The sequence below is a fragment of the Odocoileus virginianus genome, chromosome 32, assembly GCF_023699985.2.
Source record: "Odocoileus virginianus isolate 20LAN1187 ecotype Illinois chromosome 32, Ovbor_1.2, whole genome shotgun sequence".
NCBI lineage: Eukaryota > Metazoa > Chordata > Mammalia > Artiodactyla > Cervidae > Odocoileus > Odocoileus virginianus.
In genome coordinates, this window is record NC_069705.1 from 10,817,578 (window position 1) to 10,835,405 (window position 17,828).

Genomic DNA, 17,828 nt, shown 5'->3' on the forward strand with positions numbered 1-17,828 from the left:
TAATATTTTGTTGCACCAATTTTAAAAACTTTTACAAAGTAATAAGTGTTATTTTTCTGAAGCAAGTCCAAGGTAAATTTTTCATGTGGGTAGTTTTCAAATTATCCTACTATATAGCACAGGGAAATCTGCTCAATGTTATGTGGCAGCCTGGATGGGAGAGGAGTTTGGGGAAGAATGGATACATGTAATATGGATGGCTGAGTTCCTTTGCTGTCTACCTGAAACTATCACAACATTGTCAACTGGCTTTATTCTAATATAAAATAAAAAGTTTAAAAACAAAGGCAAACAAACAAAGGTAAATTTTTCATGGTTCTTTTTGCCTGCTCTTTAGCAGCATTTGAAAGAGGATAGTTGATACATTTGTAATAGATGAAAATCAAATTGCAAATCTTTTTTTCTTTAATCTTAAACTATGTACCAAGTTTTGGTCCTAACTGTGTAAGTTCAACTTAAAATGCATTCCATTAATCAATGAATGTACTTCTGTAATGGTTATACTGAAATAAAATTTTAAAAAGGAAAAAAAAGCACCTCACAGCAATCAAATGGGCCTGGGTTTGGGGGGTGGGGTTTATTTGTGTTTCCCAATTAATTCATATAGTCAAGGATAAATATTTAACTACTAGAATGAAACAAAGGTCAGCATCAATTTTATTCCTGCTTTCCATTTTTAAAATTATAATCAATTCAAAGCCAGAAGACTTACTAAAATAAATAAGTGAAATAGAAAAAAGTTTGATAACAGAAACATCTCAGTTCTTTGAACCCCTTTCCAAGTTATGTACCAAAAAATTCTATCATCAATACTTTTCTTTTTAATGGAGATGTAAGTGATATATATCACTGTGTCAAAAGTTATTTTTGATCATCAGCTGACAACTCAGGTTCTCCTATTTGGTGGAAAGCAATGAATTGGAAAACCATCGGACTTTAAAAATATATTATCCAGTCATTGCAGTTAATCACCTTAAAACTTACACCAACATTTCAAATCCCTCTTTGGTGCTCAGAGATTCCATATCCAATAGTACAGCAATAAGATGGAGAATGGGTGAGAAGGAACTCCCCCCCCCCCACCACGAAAAGTGAGAACAAAGTAACTGTGAAGGAACAGGGTTCCTTTGTCTTAAAGGGCCCTTTCTCAGATCCACTTAGGAAGTCAAGGGTCTGGGAATGGGCTTCCTTAAAGCGGAATACTCAGATCCCACTGGAAAAATCTTCATTAGCCACCACCCTTAGGGGGAACACTGGTCTAAGAGATAAGCTGACGACGGGGACAGACTTACCTGAGAACACCCATCCAAACCAAGAGACTGGGCTTCATATTTCTTCACCTTACAGCCACTCCTGGGGAAAAACAAACAGAACGTCAGGCTGGTTTGGCATCACATGGAAAAGCTCCAGGCCGTGAGATGGAGCAGACAGCGGTGTGGGCAGAAACCAGCCAAAGCGCACAGCCCCACACAAGTCACACCACCACGCGTCAGAGACGGGAACACCTTCCCGCCTCTGAATCCTCTCCCGAGAGACAGGACAAGCAAAAACTGTAATTCAGTGACCCCCTCGCTTGTTTCTGCAGGATGCTAAACACCGGCTCTCAGGCCCCTATGGTTTTTAACTACAACAGCATTCCCAAGAGCAGCCCCAGCATCTGGAGACGGCGGGTCACGTGATCCGCGCTCACCTGGCTTTGACAGTCACCAGAAAAATTACCACGCCGGACCACATTCTTTAAAAATTCTTTATTGTGCTAAAAGCCACAGAAGTCTGGTAAGACAGCTCCAGACCTGTGTGCTCACAGACGGCTGTGGGCAACAGAAAGTATGAAGATAAAATATCTGAGCAATCTGTCACCGCTCCTATTCAGTAGTAAGATAGAAAATGAAAGTCATGGCCGGAACTGGGGACGCTCACACCGCCCACTATGTTTAAATTTGCATGTAATTTGTGATCTGAAGACTAGTCCAGATTCCGTTCTATTTTAATGAACCTAAAACTTCCAATACCACCACTCTGACCCACCCACCCCCATCACCAAATTGCAAGTTCTTCTTGTTTTGTGGGACAAAAACAAAGACCAGCACATACGGTACCAGAATACGGACCCCCACCTCGTCAGTAACTGATTTTCTTTCCTGATGCCTGAGTGTCACCCTGCTACCAAACTCAAGCTGAGCTGACTCGGTAAAACGCATCCCCTGCGCTCCAAGGCGGCAGCCTTATCCTATCAAACGTCAGCTGTCCCGCCGCGAAGCAGCACAGCAGTCCCTCGGCCCGCCGCGGGGACGGCCAGGCGGCCAAGCCAGCAGCAGCATCACAGCGCCGCGCGGGCGTGCCGAGCCAGGGACGCGCGCTCTCGCACCTGAGGCGCGAGGGCCTGTCTCCAAGCCTTTGCGTACAGATGGCAAGGCTAAGCTGACTCATGAAGTGGCAAATGAAATGCGAAAAGTCATCACAAGATTCAACTCAGAAAGGGAGGCCAACATGCTGTGGAGATGGTCCAGGGAGGGTAAGGGAGGAACTGCCAAGGGTCCCGGGGGAGCCGGAAACAGGAGTACTTACAACAGAAAACAGAGAAATTTCACTTGTTCAGTAGTCCTGATGCACCAACAAAGTTAGAGACAGGAAAGAGACAGACAGATGGAGAAAAAAATCATGTAAAGCCTGGAATATTTATCTCTAGTCTGGCAGACGTAAAGGCTGCAAAGTTCTATGAGATGAGACAGAAATTATAAATGTCAGATTCGTCAATACGACCACTAGTGAGTGAATGACTCTCAGGAGTAAGAGAGTGGTGGACACTCAGAAATGCCATGCGGTCAAATTTAAGGATGAAAAGTAAACTATCAAATAGTTGTAAATGTAAAAAAAAAAAAATTACTTCTGAGTATGTTTACTCTTAAATGTCTAGTCATCCACATTAAAGACAATCAATGCATGAATAAAATATAATTGAAAATACATCTGCTTATACCTGTCAGTGTATATCACGAGGAAACTCAAAATGACTTTACCTAATTTATCTTATTTGCCCGACAAAATCCCAATCATAGGATGATCTATTTTATTTCATTTTTATTATACAACAGTGACTATATTTCCCTGTGCTATACATTAGGTCTTTGCTGTTTATATATAGTAGGGTGTATCTGTTAATCTAAACTTCTAATATATCCCTGTCCCCTGACCTTTCCTCTGTGGTAATCGTAAGATTGTTTTCTATGTCTGTCGGTCTATATGTTCTGTAAATACATTCATTTGTATCACTTTTTCAGATTTCACATACTGAGTGATGTCATATGACATCTGTCTTCCTCTATCTGCAAAGTCAGTGAGATTTTGATAGACTTGGCCAAGAAGATTTAAATATCATTTTAAGTTAAAAAAAAGATTAGTAAAGAAAGTTTAGCAGGCATTAAACTGTCTTTATACTGGATGTCTCTATATTACAGGAGAAGAATCTGAGACGCCAGTTGTATCATCTTTTAAGAAGTCACACAAGGACCCTGTTATCAGAACTTTGAACTCTCTGCTAGGTGCTACCTACTTCTACCTGTTTACTTCCACTCTTTTCTACAATAGTAGAGTTCGCTAAATAAAACCCCAGAGTTACACAAGGGGTTGAGCATCTTTCTCCTGTGGAAAGAAGAGGGAGACAAGAGTCTTGGTTGCATAGAGTTTTTTTAAAAAAATATACATACGGTATTTCAGACCAAGAAGTTCATTCATCAAAAACAGAATGGGAGGAAAATGCTAGCAAGTGAGGGAGAGGGTCTGGGAGAGGGTACTCCTTGCGATCAAAAACAAGATATAGGATAAACATTCCTCCCTTTGGATTTAGTTTTATGCCACATGAATGCATGGGCTACACACCTTCAATAAGCGACTGAAAGAGAGGCTCCCAATGAGCCCTTATCAACCCTGAGAGGTAGGGTCACTGATATTTAGAGGACCCCATATTAGGAAGCACTTGGGCAAAGACCTGGCCATCGCATCCCCCAGGTCACAGGTAACTAGATACAGGTAACTAACCTGAGCCACAGAAGAGCACCCTGAGGACATCTGATCAATAATATTTTTTGGCAACTGTTTAACTGCCCATCTGGCTAGGCAACCACTTAACAATCAAAGAACAGAGCAAGAACGACAGATGACCTTTCATTCCCTTCAGACTTGGTGGGGATATTCTGAGGCTGCTGAAGATCTGAGTCAGATCAGGCAACTGGTTAAAAGATTCTTGATTCTTTTTGGAAACTCACTTCCTTACTAACAAAAGCCAGAAGTTTGACCAGGAGACATAAGAATTCACAGTAGCTCTGAGTGGTAGGTTTGTTTTCGATAGGAATTCCAGCTTTCTGTTCAAGTGAAAAGACTTCTATACGCCCCTTCCCCCATGTTACTAACACTACACGGGTAACCTGCAGCCCTGGGAGCTTTGTTCCATCCAGAGAAGCTGCAGACGGTGGCTGGCACTGATCCTTGAGTTCTGTCTATGACACCCTACAGCTCAGACAGGATTTCTGAAAACCATCAGATCTCTACCTGCTTAGCTCATGACATTTTTTTTTTTAAAGCAGGAAAAAAAAGTATCCAAGGTTAGGGGGAAAAGAACTCAGCGGAATAAGCTGAGAATTCAGAAGCAAGGGAGACATCTAAAAAGGAGACCCTCTGGCATCTCTGATTCCACAGCAGTCAGGCACAACAGTGAAGCCTGTGTCAGAGGCTACAAGCTGTGTGTCTGCCCTGGGGGCCTCCCCCCAAACCAAAAGCAGTGGCCAGACTCTCAGAGAGGACACAGAACACAACGCCCACGCCCGGCCCCACTCACGTTATTAAACGCGACTTGGCCTTCTTGGGTGATTCTAAGATTTCATTAACATGATTACCGGCGGGAGAACCAAAGTCACCGCTAGTGAAAGTCATACTGGGTTTAAAGGGATCCTCGGACTCGTCAAAGTGGTCCGGGTCAAAGCGGTAGGAGCCCTGAGCGGAGAGCGGGGGCGAGTGCTGCCGCGCCAGGGGGCCCCCGCGGGGCCGCAGGGTGGGGCTTGCCCCGGGGCCCGGCTCCGATGGCGCCCCGGGGCCGTGAACCTGTGGCATGACTCTGCTGCCCAGTTTCCGGCCGGGCTTCCTCGGGAGGGCTCTCCTGGACTCTGTGGTCTCCGCATCTTCGGCGAAATCAAACTCGCATTTCAGCGGGCGGCTCCTCGCCTCCTCCGGCTGCTCGGCCCCCGAGTCGTGGGCATCTCCGCCTGGCGTTTCCATCATCTCAGGGGCACACTTCTGGCTCCCGGCCTTCCCATCCTCCCCGTCGGGACGCACACCCTCCGGGGCAGAGGCCGCTTCCGAGAGCTCGCCACCCAGCGCCTTCTTCCGCAGGGGCACGGGCCGGGGCTTCCGCAGGCGGCTCCGGCCGGCCCCGGGCTCTGGACGCGGGCTGCCTGCCCCGGAGTCGGCTTCCCGGGCGGTGCCCGCGGTCATGGTCTCGCCTTCTTGCAAGGGGAGGTCCCCGCAGTTCCTGGATTCTATGGAAAACGGCCTCACGACGGAGATCTTGCTCGCATCATGTTCGGGTTCTTCTCTGAAATCCTTGACTGCGCGAGACCCGCTAGTGGGAGGCGCTGCCTCCTGTCCTGCGGGTCTAGAAGCAGCCGCAGATGAACAGTTTTCAACCACTTCTGCTACCAGCTCTTCGTCCACTTCTTGTGAGTCTGAAACAAAACAGAAAAGCCGTCGGTTAACAAATGACCTTTTCAGCATTAGTGAATCTTCTCTACTAGCTGAACCCACAGGGACAGATGGCAGGTTCTCCCCATTTTGCTTTTACAAGCATCCCTAAGGTTCTGTAGCCATGGTGGTGTGGCCTGAAAAGGGAGACTGGTGGTACGCTTTAAAGGGTGCCTGTGTATTACCCAAGTCATGATAATAATTTACTTGGACTTCCTTCGTGGTTCAGTGGCTAAGACTGCACACTTCCACTGCAGGGCACATGGTTCAGTCCCTGGAACTAAAGATACCCCATGCTACCCACTTCAGCCAAAAAAAGTTATACAAATAACGATTATACCAAACAGAGCTATTTAAGAAGAGGCGAAGTAGATCATGGGCCCTCTGCAAAGCATATTAAAATGATGCCGAAATTCCATAGGTTAAAACAACTGGTTTGGAAGAAGCTTTGGACCCTGACAGCTCACAAACAGGGATCTCATCTGGCATGGACACGGTTCCCAAGCGCTGCCTGAGAGGTTCAGGGTCCAGATTCTATGCAGCAAATGGATTTTAATCTCTGGATGTTAAAAATAAGAATTCCTTCTTCTCCAGGATAGAATTTAAATAACTGGACTGTTTTAAAATTAAATGAAACACTCATCATGGTTTGCTCAGAATTACTTGTCTGTACATGTAAAAACTGAAAGCAGCAAATAAAAAAACTAATTAGAAAAAGCAGATATGGCAAAGTGGTTTCAGGAACAAACATTCCTTATTTTACTAAGACACAAATCATAAAATAAAAGTTTTACTTCTTTAGAAGCTTTGTCTCCAGCTGGCCAGGAATTCTCTCAAATCATTTGTGAAAATGAAAGATTCTTTTTAATCGGGGTCTAATAAGGAGAAATACTGCTACCAGGAAGTTGTGTAAATGAGGGTATTTCTTAAAAGCACAAATGAAGACAGTGCTTTCTTGACTCAGGTATCTGAAGTGACAACAGAGTAGCAACAAAAACCGAGTAAACTGGTTATTATCATAGTGTCTCATGATTTAACCAAGACTCAGAAATGGCCATCGAGTCCTACTTCCTAACTGTGATCCAGGATCACAGAGCAGAGTGTCATTAGGAGAGGTTCTGAAAGCACTCGCACATCTTTTTACACGATTCCTTTATGGTTGGAACTGGGCAGTGCATTCACAAACTATTCTACACAGATGCTTCAGATACTCTACTAATGTTCAGTATGTCTTGTTCTTAAAGATATATTTAACTGTTATTAATGCTGGAATTTAAAAAAATATATTTATTTTTATTGGCTGAATTGGATGTTAGTTGTGACATGCAAAGTCTTAGTTGCAGCATGTGGGATCGAGTTCCTTGAGCAGGGATTGAACATGGGACCCCTGCATTGGGAGTGCACAGTCTGAGCCACTGGACCACCAGGAAAAGTCCCCAATGTTGGAATTTTTTAAAAAGCTCTCAGCGCGTGGTATCTAGGATTGAACATACTTCAAAAGAATTTTCTTTTAAAAGAAAAAGCCAAAAAAATAAAAATAAAAAATAAAAGACAAAGCCACTGTGGCAAAATCTTGGTATCCAGGGCTGGGTATATTGGAGTTTTCATTGTACTATTTCCTCTATCGTATATGCTTGAAATCTTGCAAAATAAAAAAAATTTAAAACTCAACTGCCTTACACACAGAATTTTAACGAAAACATTTTAAAGTGTACTGACAATTTAACTTGAGTGCATACAGATTCTCTATTCTCTAAGTATTCTCTACATATTTGAGCTCTGATGAGGGTGTTATTGTTTCTCTGTGCTGATGGGAGGTAACAGTGCCATCAAAAACCCGGGGCTGCAAAAATCTACATGTGACAGTCTTGGTTAGAAGTCAGGCTGGGTTTGGGCACGCCTACTCACACCCTAGCATCAGTCGATTGAAAAAAATAAAATCTTTATTATCTCGAAGTACAGAAAATAACTACTTATTTTACATGAGCCACAGAGAATGTTTAAGCAGATTTACTTATAAATCAGATTTATGTTCTCAACAGCTCTAGCTGAAATGCAGGGAAGGCTTGGAAGGAGGTCAAAAAAGGAACAAACAGAACCGCTAGTGTGTTATTCTGGGGCTTCGACTAGGGCGGTGCTAATGGAAGGGAAGAGACGTGCACAGCGACTGAGAAAATGAGGTGAGACGGAGAAGGCTTGTGAGGCGCTGGATGCAGAGCTGCAGAAGGAGGCATCAAAGACGGCATGCATGTTTTCAGCTCGTGAAACGAGGGGAGGGTGCTACTACTCAGTGAGACTCGGGGGTACCAGCCAAGGAGCTTGGGGCTGTCTGACTGGGGCTCGAGGTCGGCCCTGGACACAGAGCTGTCTGGGACCCTGAAGCAGAGAAGCTGAGTAGGAAGTGAGTAAGTAAGCGCAGAGAGATCTAAGCTGCAATAAGGACTGGACGTAACTGAAGCGATGACGTTCCTGTCATTACCTTCAAAGTCAATTTTATTCTACGTTTTTAAGGTAGAAGCTGATTATCTTTTTCTCTAAAAAGTTTACCTAAAAAAAGATTAATTTAAATAAAAACCTAAAGTGTATCTTTTGTAAAAGTAATACTATTAATAATGATATCTGTATCTTTATTAATAACAATACAATGTCAGCTATATAGGAACATATCCACACATCTTACTTAAGATGCTTACTGAAACATCTGTGACATGCTATCTGGTATTTGTTTCAAAAATAACTGAAGTAATAAAACAGAAGAAAAAGAGGATGAGGGGATGATGGGACCAAGTCTGAGAAAATCTGGACAATGATTTAACCCGGGAAGTAGGAACATAGAGGCTCTATTTTCCATATGACATTGGGAGCTGAGGACAATCAAAGAAAAACTGTCTTTTGTTACATAACTTCTCTCCCAATCTCTCCTTGCCACTGAGACATTCTAAAACGTTTATGGTCAGTCTCTCTCACGGGAGCCCTGTCTTCTGTGTTCTTCCCCCACAGGCTGGAGAGCTGTTGAAGCGAAAGGGTGGGCTGAGACAGGAGAGGACAGTGTCTCCAGCCCAGCGGCCCCGTCCCTTCTGGCAACATTTGGTCATTTCCTGATCCCTTCACCATCAATCCCACACCTCCCAAAGATGGAGAGAAGACCTCTGGAGTCGCCCTTCCCTAAGTCTCTCCTAGCTTTCTACTTCTTTCTGCCCTAGTCTCCCCTCTCAGCAAAGGCAGGGCCTTCTCACTGCCCATCCCCCTCCACTTGCATCCACTCCTCTAGATCTCACCCTTCCCCATGGCCACCGGCCATGAGGGATGAGGGGTGAGGATGGATAAGCCTGGGCAACCTGGGGACACCTGCAGGGCAGCTGCATCCGAGAGCACACCACCCGGCAAGGGGGAGGGGAAGACAGACAACACCCCTCACCTGAATTCAGCCCCCAGTCTGAGCAGAAGACCCCCACCCGACATTTCTTGTCCAACTCGAGGCAGGTGCCAAGTGGGCAAACCTGCCCATCCTAAGTGCACTGCGTGCAGGCCCCAGCCTGGTCCAGCATTGCCAGTCACCAGGACAGAGCACTGCCGGGCGGGGAGCAGGGAGGACAACTCACTGATTCAAGCCAGGCTGGGGAGTTTGTGAAAATGTAGAAGCAAAAACCAAGCTTCTCACCTAACTTGAAATGATATGTCTGAGTAAGATTTTATTTGCATTTACACTCTCAGTCAGCAAGGGTCCCGGTGCCAGCTGATCCCGCCTACCTGGGGCTGCCCTAAAACAGGACCTAAAGGGCAAGCACCGCACCACTCACTAGTAACTGGAAGAGGTAAAACAGCCAAAGTGTCCTCAGGCTCCAGATAGGTCTCCCACTGGTTAGCATGAGTTCTAACCTTGGTCTTCGGTCCTGGCTTTCATCTCAGAGCCCGTTATGTAACTAACCTCTATTCACCCTTCCATTTTTACACAAATCCTGCTCTCCTTCAGAACCTTCTTCCCAGGGGCGCCAATAAGCTATCTCCCTGGAACGAGTCTCATGTGTTTGGATTCTGACAAGCACAGCACTGCCTGGCGGCGTGGTGAACAGACAGAGATGAGATCAGTGGATGATTTCAAAGCAAACACTGAGGAAATCCAAAAATAGACTGACGTTCCCACTTCTGCCATGTCTGTTGCTGTTAATCAAACTCTTCCTTTCAAAAAGCACCCTCCCCTAGATCTAAAATGTGTGATGCACCCATGGGTGCTCTAACACAGATGCCTTTTAAGCTTATTCAGGATGTAGGCTAGTCTCTTGTAAAAAGGGATCTTCCCTCCCCCGCCCCCCTGCCTTTATATTTTTAAAAGAAAAGGCACAGAATGCCAAAATTCAAAAGGCTGAGGTAACAGCTTGACTTTCTGCTTTGCACTCTGGTACGATGAAAATATGGGCTTCCTTTGTTGCTCAGTGGTAAAGATCTGCTTGCAATGCAGCAGACGCAGGTTCGATCCCTGGGTTGGGAAGGTCCCCTAGAAGAGGGCATGGCAACCCATCCAGTATTTTTGCCTGGAAAATCCCATGAACAGAAGAACCTCGCAGGCTGCAATCCACAGGACTGCAAAGAGTCGGACACGACTGAAGCGACTAAGCAGCAGTTGCAGCATGTTGAAAATATATTGGGTTCAAATACAAGTGCATGAAAAACCTTGAAAACCTCAGAAGAGGGGGAAATGCCATGCACAGAAAATATTTTTGAAACTCAGAAATGTATTCAGCTAACATATACTGAGAACCTGCTCAGCTAGCTGCTTCCACATGGATAACCTCATATAATAGGAGGTGAACCGCAACCACTCAGAAAACACTGTATATTAACACTGCAGATTTGGCATTTTTCTCAAATATGCTTGACTCTTCCACCTCAGATATTAACTTTCGGGTGAAATGCTGTCAGCAAGCTCCTTTTGGATCTGCCCATCACCTCCTTTGCTTCAGCTATAAGAGGTCTCTTTCATGACTTTTTCTTTTTTGTGTGTGGACCATTTTTAAAGTATTGAATTTGTTATAGGATTGCTTCTGTTTTAGTATTTTTGGTCCTGAGGCATGTCAGATCTTAGTTCCCTGACCAGGAATGGAACCTGCACCCCCACACTGGAAGGTGACATCTTAATCACTGGCCTACTAGGGAAGTCCTCTCTCTTATGGGTTTCTAAGTACTGGACATGTGGGACTCCCCTGGTGGTCTAGTGGTTCAGGCTGCGCTTCCACTGCAGGCGCCCAGGTTCCATCCCTGGTTAGGGAACTAAGACCCGACAAGCTTTGCAGCAGGGCCAAAAATCAAAACAAATACTGGACATGTCAACTGATAAATCCACCAAAATTTGAACAGGCCTCCTGTGTCAACACACACACCGGCCTCCTCCTAACCTCAAAATTAACCAGCACATCACATCCAAGTCTAGGATGCAAGGTCCGACTCTGAGGCTAAAACAAAATCTCTTAACCAATATGTGAAAATGAATGTCTGTGCAATAATTCAGGAAGAAAGGGTCTCAGATAAATGCTCAGAGGGTCCATGAAGCCCCAGAAACTCAGTGAAAAATTACATCAGAGCCTTCTCCAGTGAAGAAAATCCAGAGCCTTCTCCAAAGCCTAGCCTCAGAAGCCAAGGAGCAGAAGCTTGTATTTCAGCACCAGGTTTAGGGCAGCTCAAGGGCTCCTCTCTACTTCAAAGTTACAACTTCAACTGCCTCCCCACCCCCGTCCACCCTGCAATCACCACACCGAGCTTTAAAGGACCCTTAGCTACTGGGGAAAATACCCTAACATCAAAGAACAAAGCTCACCACCTCTCAGAACATTCCAAGGGAATGCTGCGAGTGCTGTTTTAAGCAGTTTTAAGTGTGGAATGAACGTCTGAGAGGGTACACTCACCAAAACACACATTTCAATAGTCTGTTTAAACAGGACTGAGTCACTGGCTCTGCACATGTTGACATTAAGATGGGAATGATGGGTGGGTGGCCAGGCCCGAAGGGGCACCGAACGTGTGGTGAGAGCTGGTGGGGGTGGTCCTGGCAGGGCACTGGTGTGGAAGGAAGGGGCGCTGGGACAGACTACCCCATGGGGAGTCAGGCCTCCGAGGAACAGGCCTGGGTGAATACTTCCCTTCTCTGGAGGGTGGTTTGGAATTGGAGGGCAGAGTAGGGCAGGAGGCAGCCAAAGCCTGGCCTAAGTCTGTAGAGCTTTCTCCACGCTCTGCGTAAAGGAGCCCCTCACCTTCACTAACTGCCAGAGCCCAAGGAGCCTGCCCTCAAGGGGCCGCCACACTGCCAGGCTGCAGGGCCCGGGCCTGCACTGGCCCCGCAGAAGCCCAGTGTCTGAGGCCCCAGGGAGACAGGTGTGCACACCCGACGAGCAGGGGACACAGGTGTCGTGCCGGACATCAGGGGCCTGCGTCCAGCACGACTGGTACCGAGCAAGGCAACAAGGTGGAGGAGAGGAGGGAGTCAGGCATGGACTACTGGCTTGCTCGGGGACGGGGGAGTTTACAAATAAGGCTCGTGTGATCACAAGGGAAGTTAAGGGGAACACACAGAGATGGTGTGGGAATGGAGGAAGCAGGTTAATATACTAACACAGACCAAAAAGACGTTAATTCTACCAAATGCAATATGTGACTCAGTTTGGATCCAATGTTAAAGACATTCTAAGGAGAACTGGGGAGGCCTGAGTGAACATGGCCTGGGTTAGATGATATTAATTAGGTTAACTTCACTGATACGATAACAGTCTTATGGTTAACAGGAAAAGCGTCTTTACATTTTAGAGATACACACTTAAATATTTAGAGAAAATGTGTCATCTTATAAATCCTTCAAAAAAAAAGAAGCAAGCATGGTAAAATGTTGACTGCTGTAATGGGGTGATAAGTACATGGAGATTCATTATACTCTTCTATTATTACATGCCTACACTTTTCATAAGATTAAAAAAATAAGAGTATCTAGAAAAACTTTGGAAGGATGTCTTTTTAAATAGTTCACCCCTTAACTGGGACAATGGCTTATTTTTTTCTCTCATCTATTTTCTACTTTGTGTCTACAATGAATTGCACTTAGATAATTTTCCACAGCTACATACAACAATACATATTTCCGGAGAGTTCAAGACAACAAGTTCCCTCTCTTCCCAGGCACCCTCTGCCTCCCATCCCCAGCACAACGCCAAGGAACAGAAGCCCGGATCCCTATGATCCGACCCCTGCCAGTGCCTGAATGCACTTGACCGCTTTCCAAACCTGGTTTCAGAAAACAACCTCCAGACACAGCCTGTCACAGAAGGACGAGAAGCAACTTAAACACAGTGTTGGTGCACTATGCGACCAGACAAAACATTTCTCCAAGAACTGAAGCAGGAAGGGTAATCACAGTCTGGCTGTATCAGCAAGTGTAAAATTGGCAAGCAAATGGCAGGCGGTTTCAGGCAGAGATGGAACAGCACAGGCTGCGGGATGGAGCCGGAGGTGAGCCAGCCGTGCAACGGTGGAGGACGCGGGAGTGCCCGACGAGCAGACAGATGGAAGGACAGACCCAAGGCGGAACAGATGCATCCAGTGCAGTTGTCTGCAAGGCTCTCAGAGCGGTGAGAGGGCACCTGCCCTCCCCTCTCCTGTTCCTCCTCCCCGCCCCGCCCCCACCCTCCATCCTAAAACAGACACTTGTCTGTTCAACTAAGGACAGCAACACTGAGGTCACACTACACGGCAGGTAATTTTGCTTTTTAAACATTTATTCATTTATTTTTTATTTATTTGGCTGTGCTGGGTCTTAGTTGAAGCACGTGACCTCTTAGATGTGGGATCTAGCTCCCTGACCAGGGATTGAACCTGGGCCCCCTGAATTGGGAGCAGAGTCTTAACCACAGGACCACCAGGGAAGTTCCATGTCAGGCAATTTTTGAGGGTCTCCAAATTCCTTTGTTGTTCTAATCACTGCTGTGATGAACACTTTTCTGTACATATCTTCATGCTAGAAGAGGTAGTATAATAAGAATGGCCCCTGTCCAGGGTTCCTGGCACAGAGCTCCTAAAACCCTCAGAAGTTTCCTGGATGACTGGAGTGTCATGCGACTGATAACCAGCCCCTTTTGATCACACCTGAGTTTAATGAGGTGTCTCAGGCTGGAGGCCCCCGAGGGTGTCCAGATGGGGCTGGTCACTTGAAAGACCAGACTAGTGATGAGAAGGTGCGAACTTTTGGGAGCTGGTGACCGATCGGGTTATAAGACGCCTTTAACAGTGAGAGTCACAGGGCCCCCAGCAGGTGGATCCACAGAGGTGCTGGCGAGGTGCCTGCCCCCACCTGGCCCCTGCAGCTCTGCCATTCGCCTGATCCCGAGTCAAACCCTTTACAGTGAACCAGTAAGCAGATCTTCCTGAATTTTTTTTGAGTCCCTGTAGTGAATTATAGGGACAAGGCAATGGCACCCACTCCAGTACTCTTGCCTGGAGAATCCAGGGACGGGGGAGCCTGGTGGGCTGCAGTCCATGGGGTCACTACGAGTCGGACACGACTGAGTGACTTCACTTTCACTTTTCACTTTCGTGCACTGGAGGAGGAAATGGCAACCCACTCCAGTATTCTTGTCTGGAGAATCCAGGGACGGGGGAGCCTGGTGGGCTGCCGTCTATGGGGTCACACAGAGTTGGACATGACTGAAGTGACTTAGCAGCAGTGAATTATAGGAGCTGAGAGGGGGTTGTGGGAGCCCCCTCAGAGCTGCAGCCAAGCAGAAGGGAAGTGTGGGCAGCCTGGGGACCTGGGAAGCACCTGACAACTCAGGGGAGGGTAGCCTTGGGGGACTGAACCCTGAAATCTCCGGCGTCTGATGCTAACTCTGGGCATTAGTGCCAGACCAGGACTGGACTGAGGACACCCAGTCCGTGGGTCCACCCCTCGTGGAATTGGGTGTTTGAAAAGACACCACATATTTGCTGTCAAAAAGAAAACCCCTCTCAACTGCAAGTGCTATTTACATTTATTCACACATTTACATATGCTAATAACCTACAGGTTGACCACAGGCAGTAGAGAAATAGAGTCTTATCTAGTAGCAAGATGAAGGTTCTGTCTCCACGTGATGGAAAATGCAGCTTGAATTCACGGTTACCCAGGGCTGAGGAACTTCACAAGGGAAACCAGGCAGACGCTGCAAAACGTCCAGCAGTGATAACTATCCCTGCATCCCCCAGGAAAAAGAACAGAGGAAAAATCTCCCCACGGCACTGTTTACCTTTATCGCTACTAGCTGTCTGATTCCAGGTCAATGATTAAAACAAAACAACATATTGTGGTGAACGTTAAAAATTGTTTTTGAAGCAGCTAATGACATGGAAAGATGCTGGCTATATCTTATTAAAGAAACCAGTTTCTAGACAACACTGGGACCAGAGCCTTGGCTTCACTTTCAGAATGACTTATCCACAGACTGCTTTTTGTGTAATGATTTTCAGGCAATAAACCTTAGAGAAGCACTAAATTATCCCCCAGTGTTTCAGATGTATAAACAAATGACTAATATTAAGCCAATCCTCCAATTTCCAGGTCCAGAATCCTTCTTATTAAGCACAAAAATCTCTTCTTTCTCAAACCTAATCCCCTTCTACCCTTTCTCCTGTCTTCATCTCAACACAGGACTCTTGTTCCAAGCCCACCCAGCCCCACCCCGCCTTCTTTTCCCAAGACAGAAGGGTGGGATTTATTATTGTTAAGGGCTGTTTTTGAAGGATCTTCCTCCTGACAAAATTCTCCATAGTTACACTACTATTGTAACTGTGCTGCGAGTTTCAGCACTTTATTTCACACTCACAACACCCTACAAAGTGTTCCTTAACCCCATCTTACAGGTGACGAGCCCACAGCTCAGAAAGGTTAGAACAGAAAGCAAGGGAGCAGGAGAGAGGAGAGACGTGGAGCCAGGTCTAGGGTGCAGGTGGGCCACAGCTCACCCATGCTACTCAGCCTCTGAATTAATTCTAGAGCTGTCTTCAATCACTCAATTTCTCTTCACTCCTGGGATGACTTAGAAAACCGTAACAGGGCCACAAGCCCAAGAAGAAAGGTTTTGAGGTGGAGGTTCAATGCTACAATAGGACACAGTCAAGTATATCGTTCTGCGCGGTTACATCTATGAAGCGGGTGGGCACCTGAGTCAGGATGGAAGCAGGGGCTGTCGGTGTCTAGGAACAAACCGTCCATGCCATGCTTCTGAGTGCTCACAAGTCAGGGACAGAACCACAGGACCAAGCTGGGCTAGACATTCAAACAGGTGCGACTGGGGGCTTCCTTGGGAATCCAGTGGTTAGGACTCTGGTACTTTCACCGCCCTGGACCTGGGTTCAATCCCCGGTCGGGGAACTAAGATCCCATAGGCCACGTGGAACAGGCACAACGAAAACAAAAAGGTGGGACTATTCCTCCCTCACTGCAGGGAGGTGATCCCACGGGTTCACACAACCCCCCGGGTTGCAATGTGTCTCATAACTGGCAAAGCTCAATCTGACAGCTGCAAGAACAGGACCCCTGGCTATCAAGGCCCTGGGGCCTGGATTTCTGAACTCTAGCCCACAGGGTGGGTCTCTGCAATTCGGGACCAAAGAGAGGATATATGCAAAAGTAACACAAACTTGGAGGGCCCGGCGATGACAGAAGTTTGACAATTGTATTACTGACTGTGAGCCAAGCTGACTGAGTCACAACACTAAGAAATCCTACATAAAGATCCAAACCAGATGTTCAGTGTCAGCACTCCCTAATTAGCTTAAACCCTTAGGTGCATCAGGACCTGAAGCCTTAAAATCAAATCATAAAATAATGTCTAAGATAATCATCTACCCAACCAACCACAGCCCGTGAACCTGCAGCATGCGCTGCGCCCGGCATGAAATGACCACAGAATAGGCACGTGGAGCTTATAATCCCGTTAAGGAGACGAGAGCCACGCTCCAAGCCCCTTTGGAGGACAGTCAGGGTTTGAGCTTAAGGAAGTTCCTACCACCTTCTCACATGACAGCCACCTCCCCTGTTCCTACGTAGAAGATACCACCATTGCTCCACCTCTGGACTTGTCTTCCCTTTCTTTTTTTTTTTTTTTTTTGATAGTGGAGTGCAGTTTATTACACCTGCGTGTCCAAGGCAGAGTCTCCTCTTAGCCAAGGACCCCAACCAGCATTTGTGAAAATCTTTTATACCCCATGTGTACGTGTCCAAACTCACCACCCCAAATCCCTTGAGGCTTAGAAAGGAAGGGTAAATACAATCACAATAACCCCATCATTCACGTGTTATATGTTCAAACAGTTAATAATCAATAAGCCCACGGTTACATTCCAACCAGTTAATAACCGATAAGCCTGTGGTTACATAGATACTGTCCGGAGGCAGGGGTGATTAGTGTCTGTTTTCTCTCAGGCAATGAGTAACCTGGATATGATCTTCAAGGTTCCCCTGTCCGGAGGGGGTCTTATCCTTCCATTGTCGTTCCCACAGGCACTAAGCACAGAGTTCAGAGTCCACTGGAGAAGTGGCCGAGCACGATCAGCATGGACGGGCCTCAGATGGAGTCCAGGCCCTAAGAATTCCTTCTTCAGCCCCAGTATCTAAAAGGAAATCGATGGATTGGCTTCCCACAGTTATCAATACCCGGGGTTCCTCAGATGTAATTAGGACGGGAGCTTGTGTGGGGACCCCGGGGCACCTTCAGTACTGGTTGTCTTGAGAGTCTGATCCCTGAAACCTACGCCTCTGGGGGCAGTTTCTCCTCCAGTGTGGTCCTTTGCAGACCTGACATGGAGCCAGGGCGGCTTAGATGCCTGAGGGCAATCCCGCTTGAGTTGCCCTCCTTTACACAATAATAGCAAGCCCATCCCTTTTCACCTGAGTCCCTCTGGGCATTTTTCTCAGGCTGTTTAAGAAGGGTTCTCATAGCCATTGTGAAGGCTTCCGCTTGTTCCTTTGTCTTTCTCTGCCTTTCTTTTCCTCATATTCCCTTCCATAATAGACTGTCTGAGCCAGTTGTAACAGATTTCTAAAGACTGATTTGGTCCATGCGCCCGTTTTGATAAATTAC

The 17,828-nt window shown here is 46.4% G+C and overlaps 1 protein-coding gene across 13 annotated transcripts in view; it reads right to left on the reverse strand.

Moving 5' to 3' along the window:
• The window catches only part of TACC1 (transforming acidic coiled-coil containing protein 1), a 126,927-nt gene that overhangs the window by 26,288 nt on the left and 82,811 nt on the right, over positions 1–17,828 (reverse strand). For 6 of the 13 annotated variants that reach the window (XM_070459870.1, XM_070459866.1, XM_070459871.1 and 3 more), the window contains 3 exons: positions 4,835–5,717; positions 2,569–2,604; positions 1,293–1,353 (listed from right to left, as the gene is read on the reverse strand). In XM_070459870.1, the coding sequence (XP_070315971.1) occupies positions 1,293–1,353; positions 2,569–2,604; positions 4,835–5,487 (750 nt within the window). In that variant the 5' untranslated portion in view covers positions 5,488–5,717. The remainder of the gene's footprint in view (positions 1–1,292; positions 1,354–2,568; positions 2,605–4,834; positions 5,718–17,828) is intronic. The other 7 variants (XM_070459874.1, XM_070459875.1, XM_070459868.1 and 4 more) reach the window with 2 other exon arrangements.